This window comes from Leptodactylus fuscus, chromosome 2 (assembly GCF_031893055.1).
Source record: "Leptodactylus fuscus isolate aLepFus1 chromosome 2, aLepFus1.hap2, whole genome shotgun sequence".
NCBI lineage: Eukaryota > Metazoa > Chordata > Amphibia > Anura > Leptodactylidae > Leptodactylus > Leptodactylus fuscus.
Genome location: NC_134266.1, coordinates 245,090,342 through 245,103,831, shown reverse-complemented (window position 1 = coordinate 245,103,831; position 13,490 = coordinate 245,090,342). Strand labels below are relative to the sequence as shown.

Sequence of the window (13,490 nt, the reverse complement as noted above, 5' to 3'; positions counted from 1 at the left end):
GATTTTGCTGCAGATTTTTGAGCCAAAGCCAAAAATGGCTACAAAAGGAATGGGAAATATATAGGAAGCTTCTTATACTTCTACCTTCTGCTTAATCCACTCCTGGCTTTGGCTCAAAAACTGCAGCAAAATCTGCAACAAAAGAGCAGCATTTCCGCAACGTGGGGCTTCAGCCTTAAGGGAGAAATCTCAAGGAATATCAGCCAAAATGTGTAAGAATGTTGTCATATATAACCGGTCATTAAGAAGGCTGGTTACTCCCTCTGCACCCTACACTTACCATGCCCAATAACCACTGGATGCTTACATACATTTCTTGCACTTACCTGCTCCTTGTAGACATAGGCTGCAGATACATGTCACGCTTGTGGTTTATTTGTGCAGAATACTTCCTGTGCCTGATATACCTGAAAACAGAAATTTGGAAAGCAGAACAGGGGTAACCACAAAAGAGCTATGAGCTGTGCAGAAGCCATTGAGGACCTTGTAGAAGGGAGATAGCATGAAGGCAGGCTTTACAAACAACTGACCAAAGTTTCCAGAAGGAACTATATTTACTATACCTTTAATGAGTTATTTCTGAAGGGCCTGGTTGTATTGTATTGTAGCAATATTTACTGATCATTAACACATTGTACTGTATAAATTGGGCTTATAGGATATATTTCCTCCTCCGACAACCCTACATTGAGAGGGAATCCTCTCAAGCAAACTCCATTTATTTTCAACGTCCTGCTTCGATCTCTACCTTCTATTGGAACAATGGGAGGAAGATTCAGGACAAAATTCTACCCTAGAAGGGAGTAATACAACTTACCAGTATTCCCTGCACTGGTTAAAGTGTATTAATAACGTACGCCCTGGTTGCCTGATCATTAATTTTGGGATACGTGTTGAGGAGGGTATGGGGCTGTGGTTGGATGCCATAACGTTCAGACATCCATCTGTAGACAGCACCATGGGTGGCAAAATTGTGCAATTGATGTATTTCCAAGAATATACAGTATATCATTGCAGCGGAGCCAGTTATCTACCACAATTATATTGATCAATGTATACAGCTGATAGATATTAGCTTCTTTGAGAAGTTGGGTCCTGTACAATGCAATGGGTGGTCATATGAAAGAGGCTTCACTGTACCTGTCGTCCACTCAGCTGGTGCTCCAATATTTTTACTTTACCTCCTTTCCCCTGTTTTTTTGCCAATTAGCTTGAAGAAATGGATGATGATTATTATCATGATTATTATTATTATTAGATTTTATCTTACAGATTTCATCAGCTACAGACCTGAACTGTTCTCAGATATCACCTAACATTTACGCAGCTATGGTAGTGGACGTGACTATATTTGAATCCGTAAAGTTACAAGTGCTGCAAAACATAAGCGAGACGGTAACTTTTATCTGGTTGCTGAAGAAGAACAATATCTCCTCTGTTGTGAATGGCTCTGGGAACAGGTAGGGAAAAGTTAAGTTAGGTAATATATCCTTAAAGGGCTATTCCAATCTCAAGAAGTTATCCCATGTCAACAAAATAGATAGTAGCTTACTGATCACTGAGTGTTCGACTGCTGGGACCCCTACAGATGGGTGTAAGGGGTTTTTCACCCCAGTTTGAATTACACATCAGATTGGAAATGTGTGCCGCACATCCATTCATTTCATTGGGAGATGTCGGATATAGGTAAAGTACAGCACTCTATTATATCAATCAGCTGCTATTGAAATGAATGGAGCAGTACTATGCATTTCTGACCTGCCACTCTATTCAAAATGGGGTTCAAAACACCCTAATTCTCATACTAAATGGGTGTTCCAGTGGTCAGGCCTTCAACCATCAGCAACTTACTCCCATTCTGTGGATTGGGGACAACTAAATATCATAATACTCCTTTAAAACATCCTTCACTACAGTATGTGCAACAACTATTGCAATAGCTAGGACCCATTGAAGTCACAGAACATCTCTAGAGCTTATTCATGAACTAGCATCACCATATTGACTGTATCCAAAGCAGCTTGAAATGAGATTGTCGTCTTCTTAATTTTTGTGGGTCCATCACTGCATCTAAACCAGGGACAACCAGGGAAATTTCAATGGGATTATCAGAAACCTTGCTCTACAAAACACTATTGTGTCTCAGATTACGCAAGACTTTTCGACAGACTGCATAAAACAATAGATCAAATGAAATAAACTTTTTAGTGTAACAAATTAAAGGAAAATGCTACTTTCTCCACTTATCTGGCTCTATTCTTGTTCTCCTCTCTATGATAAACTGACATTCACTCTATAATCTCTGCTGGAGCAAGAGAGGACTGACGTTTACAGAGGTGTCAGGTTAAAGCTCGCAGTGGTAGTCTGTGGAGGGTGGAGATTAGTAGATCACTGTTGTCCAGTACTCAGATCTCCTTGGTTTGCTGTATGGTTTCAATAGATACCAAGAGTGTATATACCACCTATCCAGTGGTGTAACTACCGCCATAGCAGCAGAGGCAGCTGCCACAGGGCCCGGGACATTAGGGGCCCAGTGACAGCTGCTACCGCTGCTATCATTATACTCGGAGGTCTTTTTGGACCCCCGAGTATAATGATTGGCGGACCGGGAGAGGTAAGGGACATAAAAAACAGTGTTACTTACCTCGCCACGATCTGTGCAGACTTCGGCCTAGTCGTCTGACATCTCATGACCCCGGCCTGTGTCCTGGGTCATGTGATGTCTGACGTAATTGAAGATGGACTACTTCAGAGGCCGACAGCGTAGGAGACGGGAGATAGGTGAGGAACGGAGCTTTTTTTATGTTTTTCTCCCCCTGGGTCTCCGATTATTATACTCTGGGGTCTGAAAAGACCCCAGAGTATAATAATTGTTTATGGGTGTCCACAGTGGGACATAATACTGTGTACAGGGGCTACTAAGGGACATAATACTGTGTGCAGGGGCCACTATGGGGCATAATACTGTGTGCAGGGGCCACTAAGGGACATAATACTGTGTGCAGGGGCCACTATAGGGCATAATACTGTGTGCAGGGGCCACTAAGTGACATAATACTGTGTGCAGGAGCCACTATGGGGGATAATACTGTGTGCAGGGGGCACTATGGGGGATAATACTGTGTGCAAGGACCACTATGGGGGATTATACTGTGTGCAGTAGCCACTATGGGGGATAATACTGTGTGCAGGAGCCACTATGGGGGATAATACTGTGTGCAGGGGCCACTATGAGGGATAATACTGTGTGCAGGGGCCACTAAGGGACATAATACTGTGTGCAGGAGCCACTATGGGGGATAATACTGTGTACAGGGGACACTATGGGACATAATACTGTGTGCAGGGGCCACTATGGGGGATAATACTGTGTGCAAGGACCACTATGGGGGATTATACTGTGTGCAGTAGCCACTATGGGGGATAATACTGTGTGCAGGAGCCACTATGGGGGATAATACTGTGTGCAGGGGCCACTATGAGGGATAATACTGTGTGCAGGGGCCACTAAGGGACATAATACTGTGTGCAGGAGCCACTATGGGGCATAATAGAGTGCGCAGGAATGCGTAGGAGGGGGTCGGTCGGTCGAGGTCTTCGGCATCGGTGTCGGTCGGGGGGGCCCATGTCAAAAGTTTGCCTCAGGGCCCCGCCATTCCTAGTTACGCCACTGTACCTACCCATCAATACCTTAGAAGTATAGAGCTCAACTGAGTGCTCCGGCCCCTTTGTTTTAGCAATCCATGGTGTCTCAGGACATGACAAAAGTTTTGGGAAAGTTTAGCTACTTTCAGGCTTGTCCTAATCCAGTCATTACATGCACAGAGACGTATTTGCGCCAGTCTATTCTCCTTTCGTCATTGACTACCTACAGTAATAATAATAAAGAATATTTTATTTTATAATCAACATAATACATCTTCTTTATTTTAGTAGCCATATTTGTTTGGATCTGGTAAGAGCCACTGGAAAACAAGCTGGAACATACGAGCTAATAATACAAAGCAAGAACTCCAACTTCTCCATATACTTTGAAGTGAAAGTAAGAAGTAAGTAAATCACTAAGGAATGAATCAATTGTGAGACTCATAGGACTGGTAACGTTGATCTAATGTATGTAGCCAGCTCAAAAGGGTTTGCCCACGATTGACATTTATAACCTATCCTGTGGAAAATGTCCGATTGTTGAGGGTCTGATAACAATCACGAAAACTGGTGACCATAAGTGCCCATAAGTACATCATGCGAATAGAGAAGTGGTGCACAGGCCTGATCCGCATTCTATTCACTTCTATGCTAGTATTTCTGCAGAAATGAGGAATAGGTGGCCAAGCATGATCGCAACAGCTCCATTCACATGGGACATTGGGGCACTTCCATATATGTCTTATCATAATTGGGGGCCCAGTGGTCCAACACTCAGTGATCCGGCATTTCTCCTCTATCCACATGTCATTACTGGAAAAATCCTTTTAACCCCTTCCAACCAACTGCATTTTTTGATTTTCGTTTTTCCTTTTTGACTCCCCCCCTTTCCAAACCCCATAACCTTTGTATTTTTCCACTCTCAGAGCCATATGAGGTCTTAGTGTTTGTGGGACAAATTCTTCTTCATTATGCCACCATTAATTATTCTATATAATGTACTGAAAAGCTGGAAAAAAAATTCAGAATAGGGTGGATTTGAAGAAAAAGTGCATTTGTGTGATTTTCTTACGGGCTTCATTTTTACACTGTTCACTATGCAGTCAAAATGACATGTCACTTGTGTTCTATGTTTCGGTATGATTTGGGGATACCAAATATATACATTTAACCCCTTAACAAAAATCCAAAACTGTGCCAAATTTTTTTTTTTCTAAAAGTCGCCATATTCTGACACCCGTAACTTTTTTATACTTCTGTGTACGGGGATACATAGGGTGTCTTTTTAGGGATACCTAATGTGTACGTGTCTCACAGTATTTAAGTACTTTTATACGTGTTCTAGGGAAGGGGGGTGATTTGAATTTTTATTATTTGTTTATATATTTTTTACTATTTAAAATTTTGCATTTATTATACCCCCTAGGGGTCTTGAACCCAAGGGAGTCTGATCACTAATGCAATGCATTACAATGCAAATGCATTGCAAAATACCGGGGCTTCTATTGCAGGCTACATAGAGTAGCCTGCAATAGAAGCCAGTGAATGACAGGCCAGGGAGCATTAACAAGGCTCTCCGCTGTCATGGCAGTGGAATCGAGGACCCGGAGCTTGCTTCAAGTGCCAGCAATCGCCAGGAAAATGGAGGCGTGTGGGTGCTGCCAGGAAAATGGCGCCTTGGTCAGCTTTGACCGAGGTGCCGAAGGGGTTAATGCCCACGATCGGTGCGGACATCAATCGTGGGCATTAGCGCTGGGTGTCTAATGTGTACAACGGTAGACACCCGGTGGCTATGGCAGCCGCCTGGCTCCCAAATGGTCTCCATGTTTAAACACCAGGCATCCGCTGTAATAGTACGGCGGATGTCAGGAAGGAGTTAAAGCTTGGTTCACAATTGCGCCATGCTCTCCGTTGTTTGTATCTGCCGTGGGACCCAAATGAAATAGAAATTACCCAGACTTCATAGACTCAGGTGCAGGCCTTTTCTCTCTCCTCTTCTGATTTTCGGCGGAATCTGCGACGGACTCTCTTATGGAGACTCAGAACGCAGATGTGAACAAACTCTAAGACTGAACTTTGGAGTGTCACCTTATCACAATGAGCAACTAGCTCTAGTACTGCATATGTGACTAGATTTTTTGTATTATTTGGTCATATGACATGAGCAACTGATGTGTACAGTATATATGACCAGTGACCTAGCTATAGGGTGTGCAGGGGTAGCAGTTGTACACAGACCCCTTTGTTACATATGAAGACATCAATTGCATATGGTAGGTGGAGGCCATGTTACAGATTTTTCATTGGGGCTCATTACATTCAGGATTCATGTGAATGGTTTCACATATTTTCATCGGGGGATTGAGGAAGACATTGATGTAAGAATTAAAAAGATATTAGGGGGTTTTTTTGTTAAAGGGGCAATCAGGTCATTTTAAGTTATCCCCTATCCCTTGGATTAGATTAGCTGTCTGGTCAGCGGCAATCTGACTACTGGGACCCCCACCAATCCTGAGAATCAGGGTCCTATTCCCTTGTATGAATAGAGTAGGAGGCTCAGTATGTGCAGTGGTAACTTGAATTTACTTGAATATCCCTTTAAATAAGAGGCCATCTTTGACTTTTGTATAGTTCTTTATGATTGCCCAATTGACTGGGATGGGCAGTATCATGGCCAAGATGGCTCATCAGTGACCTATCTACCATTGTTGTGTCTGGTAGTTATTCCTATAACTCAGAAGACAGAGTAAAGGAAACAAATATTATTGTGACTATATAATTATATATATTGTCATCATTATCAAATATAATAGAGAAAAATACACTGTCTACCAATAAGTATTTAATGGACATAGAAAAACAACACTTCATATTGAATAGTTGGTAGACCCCAGCAGATGCTTCCTTACGGATGGTATTGAGCGACACAATATTCCCAGACGCCTGGTGACCCTCCTGGTGTATGTGAGCCATCCGTTGGGTGCGGTTTCTCTGCCCAGCATTCGTCGGTCTCTATCTCCCAGTTTCGGGGGTCTGCCGACTCGGGGCACTTTCCGACAATCACCGTTCACCTTCCACTTCGTAATCACATAGGCCACTGTCGATTTTGGATAATTCAGTTTGCTTGTTATGTCCCTTAAGGATCGACCATCTCTGTGGTCCCCCACAATTACCGGACAACTCTGCACTTCGTGGCATCTTGCATGTGACTAATGCCAATGCACTAATGCCAATGATGTTTTTTTCCTATCTAACGGCGGAAGGTGTGACGCACATCACGACCGCAGATATCTTCATTTGCATGGGTGTCCAAATACTTATTGGTAGACAGTGTAATCACTGACAACCATTTAGAGTCTATTACCAATTTAACAATGAACATGTCATATATCATTTATATTGATTTTTAGGTTCACCCCGAAAACCTTATTTTACATTTAAATCAGACTATGTAAGCTGTTTTTCCGAAGGTTATCCGAAACCTGTTGTATATTGGATGTCATGCGATTCACCTGATAACAGGTATGATTAAATGTCAGTAACCTAGATCTCCATAACTACACTTCTAAACCTTCAACACTACTGGACCTCCATTACTTCTAAACCTTCAACACTACTAGACCTCCATTACTTCTAAACCTTCAACACTACTAGACCTCCATTACTTCTAAACCTTCAACACTACTGGACCTCCATTACTTCTAAACCTTCAACACTACTAGACCTCCATTACTTCTAAACCTTCAACACTACTGGACCTCCATTACTTCTAAACCTTCAACACTACTGGACTTCCATTACTTCTAAACCTTCAACACTACTAGACTTCCATTACTTCTAAACCTTCCACACTACTGGACCTCCATTACTTCTAAACCTTCAACACTACTGGACCTCCATTACTTCTAAACCTTCAACACTACTAGACCTCCATTACTTCCAAACCTTCAACACTACTAGACCTCCATTACTTCTAAACCTTCAACACTACTGGATTTTCATTACTTCTAAACCTTCAACGCTACTGGACCTCCATTACTTCTAAACCTTCAACATTACTAGACCTCCATTACTTCTAAACCTTCAACACTACTGGACCTCCATTACTTCTAAACCTTCAACACTACTAGACCTCCATTACTTCTAAACCTTCAACACTACTGGACCTCCACTACTTCTAAACCTTCAACACTAATAGACCTCCATTACTTCTAAACCTTCAACACTACTAGACCTCCATTACTTCTAAACCTTCAACACTACTAGACCTCCATTACTTCTAAACCTTCAACACTACTAGACCTCCATTACTTCTAAACCTTCAACACTACTGGACCTCCATTACTTCTAAACCTTCAACACTACTGGACCTCCATTACTTCTAAACCTTCAACACTACTAGACCTCCATTACTTCCAAACCTTCAACACTACTGGACCTCCATTACTTCTAAACCTTCAACACTACTAGACCTCCATTACTTCTAAACCTTCAACACTACTAGACCTCCATTACTTCCAAACCTTCAACACTACTGGACCTCCATTACTTCTAAACCTTCAACACTACTGGACTTCCATTACTTCTAAACCTTCAACACTACTGGACTTCCATTGCTTCTAAACCTTCAACACTACTAGACTTCCATTACTTCTAATCCTTTAACACTACTGGACCTCCATTACTTCTGAATCTTCACCATTAGTAGACCTCCCTCAGTTCACTTTTAGGGCTAGTTCAGACATAGTTAATTGGTCCGGATTTTGACACAGGAAGCCGCGTCAGAATCCGGACCAAAATGCGCCTGCCGCGGCTAGCCGCAGCTGTCGCGGCTTCAGACAGTCGTGGCTTTCCACTGTAGATTAGGCCCAAATTAATGGGTCTAGTCCAGAGGGATTGTCTTGACGCGGACGCCATGGCGGTTTCTGCGTCAAGATAGGGCAGGTTGTAAAATATCGCTCATGGAAAAAGGAAATGACCGGCTCCCATTGAATTCAATGGGAGGCATTTTTTTTACCTAGATTTTGATGCGGATTCCGCGTCAAAATCCAGACCAAATAACTACTTGTGAACTAGCCCTAATACCTTCACCACTATTAGACTTACACACTACTACCAGACTTTTATCACTCCATCACTTCACTAATAGACATCAATCACTTGTAGGCCGTCACCATTTCTAGAACTCCATCACTTCACTTCTAAATCTTCACCACTGGTAGATCTCCATCATTTCTAGACTTTCACCATTAATAAACCTCTATCACTCCAGTACTAGATTTCCATCCCTTCACTTCTAGGCCTTTACTTCTAGCCCACATCACTGTGGGGCCACGTCTTCTAGACCTTAACCACTTCTAAACCTCGATCATTTCACTTGTAGCTTCCATCACTTATATAACTTCGCCTCTTTTAGACTTCCATCACTTCACTTCTAGACCATCATCACTTTGTTCTTCGGCCTCCATCACTTCTAGATATTTACCACTTCTAGACATTGCTTTAGTATACTCCATGTTTACCACACTCCTCATTTTCTTCTTATAGATGGAAGAACAAGATTGACTTTGTTCCAGTTCCTGAGTCCAATAAATATGGAAATATACAGGTGGGAGTCAGCCTGCCTGTGAGTGAACTTATGGAAAAGAATATACAGTGTTGCGCAGATAATGCTCTTGGAACAGAATGCAGCCGCCTGTATACCATTGGTAATGTACCCCATCGTGTGCAGTCATTTCTTATGAGTTTTTGTTTCATGGGGTAACTATTTCACTATTTCACTATGGTACTCTACAACCTCTACTGTGAAACTCTTATGTCTGTTGTCTCCTGGAAAACCCCCTTATTTTGCAATCTGGATTCCTTTCCATCTCTTTGATTCCGAAATATCAGAGGTAAACGGATGCTGGAACCAATCCCATGCTTTCCTATGGAAGCAGTTTTGGTATCAATTGTATCGGTTGGGATGGTGGTCTACCTATATCATGTATTGGGATGGGAATTGCTGTATATATATATATATATATATATATATATATATATATATATATGCACATAGTCACATATTCTTTTTTTCTAAGATGGATTTATTACAATATTTCAATTTCAATATTACAATTTCCTATTATTGGTTTATTTTTAAGATCTAACGTCTAATAAATCGCATCCTGAAATATTCCTTAAAACTGGAGAAGCCTTTGTTATTCGATGCTGGGCACGGTATGAATCATATGAATATAAGATTAAGTGGGATGTTAAAACTGGACAACAGGTAAGATATGTAGAAAATAAGATTTTGTTATACTTCTCAATATTTGTGGCAACACTAGAGCACAGGCAAATACAAATATGCCCATAAATCATCCGTGAGTAGAGATGACTACAACAACACAAGAAACTCACCAGAAAGAACATTGCAATAAAACAAATGTTTATTAAATTAAAAATAATGACATAGAGACAGATATTAGAAAAGGGGACACTGAAACAGAGCAGCCCTAATGTCACCATAGTAAACAGTGATATAATAGTAATAAAATATACTACCGACCAATATATTACTCCCCTTAGAAGCGTAATATGTGTGTAAAAAGTTTATTTCTAGTCTTTATTAAATGAATTAGGAGGTGGCCATACACATAAAATAAATGTGTAAGGGAATTGCTAGAGCAGCAATTCTCCAGTAGCTGCTGGTGAACCCTGGGGAGAGGGGCACAATAGACAGTGAGCCCTAAGATGAAACTGCCCACTGTCCCTTCCTGCTTGCCGGTCCTATCCTAAGCAATAGGTGACAACTAGTCGACGGGCCCTTCTTATACATATATATATGTGATGACACAGAACGCAGACAAGACAAACAACAACAAAGGGAGGTCAGCTAACAAAGGGTCCGTAACAGTTGAGCAATGCAGTACAGAATCAGATCCAAGAGAATAGTCACAAGGGAAACCAGAGGTCAGAGATCAGTAATACAATAGTAGGAGACAGAGGAGCTTAGCAGGGACAAAGTCATAATAGCCAGCACGCCTGTGTGGGCTAATGGCCTGTATGTAGGAAGCCAAAGACCCGCCCTAGACTTGATTGGAAGACAGGCTGTCAATCACACAGGGAAGGCTAGAATTAATCATTTGATGAACAGAGGGAAACAAGGTGCAGGAGACGGGTGTGGTGCGGATTCAATTACAGAGATAGAGCAGTGTTCACAGAGTGCAACGAAAAACAATAAGCAAAGAATCAAACTGAACACACCAAACAGGCAGAGACGTTACAAAATGTCATCCAATGCCTCATTCTTTGAGTTAATTCTCCATAAACCTTTTTATTTCAGTGGTGCGAGGTGTATAAGCTGCTATTAGATATCTCTGGGCCGACTTATCTGCGGCTAGAAGAATAGATTGGCTATGTTAAAGTTTAACTATACTGATTCTTTCTTTCCCTGTAAGCAAGCCTTGGATGAGCAGCCATCAGCGAGTGGGATGGTGGCAATATGGCTGCTTTTCTCTGGCCAACATGCACGTAAACGCAACACCCAGACACCGACCCCGGCAAGCTTCGAAAAGCTGCCCACTGGCAAATGGCCTAGTGGTCATGTTGTGAATTATTGCCACAGCTAATCCACACTCGTGGGTTTTGGACAAATCTGAACATACCAGTCTCACAGATGAGTTTATCACCTCCATATTTGAGCATCTGTATTTGCACTTCGCAGTGGTGCCATTTAATATTTCACCATAATACAGAGAGAAGCCAGAAATGGTTTAAATAAAACAAAAAAATTTTACAAATTGTTAAAATCTTCACTCCACATCCCCGCTGGTCTTACAGTGATGAAGTCACATACATAGTTCATGTGGCCGTCACAGACAATTACTTTGGTGGTCATGTGAATGATGGATGTGATGTCAACACTGCAGGACCCCCAACTGTAATGTATCATTTACAGTACTGGTCTCCTCATAATGCGAAGAGACACCTTATGGACCCCCTAAGGCTCCAGGGTCCTGGTTTAACCGAAGCCTCTGCACCATGTCAAGATATGCCCCTGGGACATATGTAATGGCAGTAGAGATGAGCGAACACTGTTCGGATCAGCCGATTCGAACAGCACGCTCCCATAGAAATGAATGGAAGCAACTGTGACGCTGACTTTGCCGGCGGCCGGCCGGCGTCACAGGTGCTTCCATTCATTTCTATGGGTGCGTGCTGTTCGGATCGGCTGATCCAAACAGTGTTCGCTCATCTCTAAATGGCAACACTTGAGTGGAGGAAGATTTAAAATACTGGAGAGACCTTTTAATCCCTATTCATTGTGGCCACCATAAAGCACACACACAAAGCTGTACCGGGTATACAGACATTACTATGTGCCTTCAGTATGGCCACCTCCAACTTCTAGGTTTGTCGCTTACATTACTGTTTCTTGAATCATTTGCTTTACTGACTATATGGCCAAGGCCAATATGTGACTGTAAATATCAGAATATGGCTAATTTATTATTACATTGTAGAAGCCGACCTATAATGGAAGCACATACTGTCCTATGCCGATTATGGTGAGAATCTTGTTGGCTTCATTGAGTGGCAGAATCAGCAGGAATATCACATGTACTTCATCAGTTCACCCGACTAAGTCTATAAGCCTTAAAGTAATAGGTAAGAATACATTTTATTGATAAGTAAATTGGACTCTTCCGGAAAGTGAGTCAAGAGCAAAAAAAAAAAAAAAGAAGTCAATTATATGCAGCGAATATTCAAGGCTTTTTACAACAGTTTGACACTTTTGCCTGAATCACAAAATTAAAGGTGTTGTACCAAGTTGTAAACTTATCACCTATCATATCAGTGGGGGCCCTACTGCTGGGAGCAAACAAACCACAAGAAGGGGGTTGTTGTCCTGGGCCACTTTCCATGCCAATAGTGTACACAGCACAGAGATGGAATCAGATGACTCCATACCTTGTATAGTAGCAGGCACCATCAGTGCAGTTCAGCTCCCATTGACATCAAGTGAGTGAGCGCTGAGACCAGCTACACCCTGGACATTACTGATCAGCTTAGAGATGATTATGACCAAAAGGGCTAACATGCACGTGCTACTAAGGCCCGGTTCACATCTGCATTCGGTATTCCATTTGGGGAGTCCCTCCGAACGGAATACTGAATGCATTGACAAGTGGTGAGCTTATGAAAGCACACGAACCCCATAGACTATAATGGGGTCCATGTGGTGTTCGCACGAGTCATGTGGAGAGAAAAGCACTTCATGAACTACTTTCCTCTCCACATGGCTAGTGCAGAGACTGCGCGGAAAATACACAGACCCATTATAATCTATGGGGTCCATGTGCTTTTGTAAGCTCACTACTTGTCAATGCGTTCGGTATTCCATTCAGGGGGTCCTCATACGAACTTCCCGAACAGAATACCAAACACAGATGTGAACCAGGCTTAACTCTGCCTGAGAGACTGAGATACAATTCACAACACTGTGACACAGTTACAATTGTTTCTTACCAAGAGACTTGTTTATTACTTGTTGCCACTTGTGAGACTGTGCAACCATTCACTAGTTGTCTCAAGTATATTGTAACCATCAATCTTGTGATCCCCCTTGGAGTAAAGTTTCAGCATGACTCTGCTACGCTCAGTTCTTCTACTGTAAAACCTCATGGCCATAGTATCCTTGAGGTGATAAGATTAAAACATGGCACACCCCCTTTAAGGAAGAGAAACTGGTCTACTGCACAATATTACGATGTTCTAATATAATTAGATTCTACCCAGACATGGATGGAAGCCAAAAATGTGTCATATCATATACTTTCTGTTTCTATTCCTCATGATTT

At 42.0% G+C, this 13,490-nt stretch overlaps 1 protein-coding gene across 1 annotated transcript in view; it reads left to right on the top strand.

The window, feature by feature from the left end:
* Positions 1 to 13,490, top strand: part of FLT3 (fms related receptor tyrosine kinase 3) — a 64,906-nt gene that overhangs the window by 20,729 nt on the left and 30,687 nt on the right. The window contains exons 4-9 of the mRNA XM_075266424.1: positions 1,273 to 1,460; positions 3,934 to 4,049; positions 7,056 to 7,167; positions 9,193 to 9,353; positions 9,789 to 9,916; positions 12,153 to 12,297. Of these exons, the coding sequence (XP_075122525.1) occupies positions 1,273 to 1,460; positions 3,934 to 4,049; positions 7,056 to 7,167; positions 9,193 to 9,353; positions 9,789 to 9,916; positions 12,153 to 12,297 (850 nt within the window). The remainder of the gene's footprint in view (positions 1 to 1,272; positions 1,461 to 3,933; positions 4,050 to 7,055; positions 7,168 to 9,192; positions 9,354 to 9,788; positions 9,917 to 12,152; positions 12,298 to 13,490) is intronic.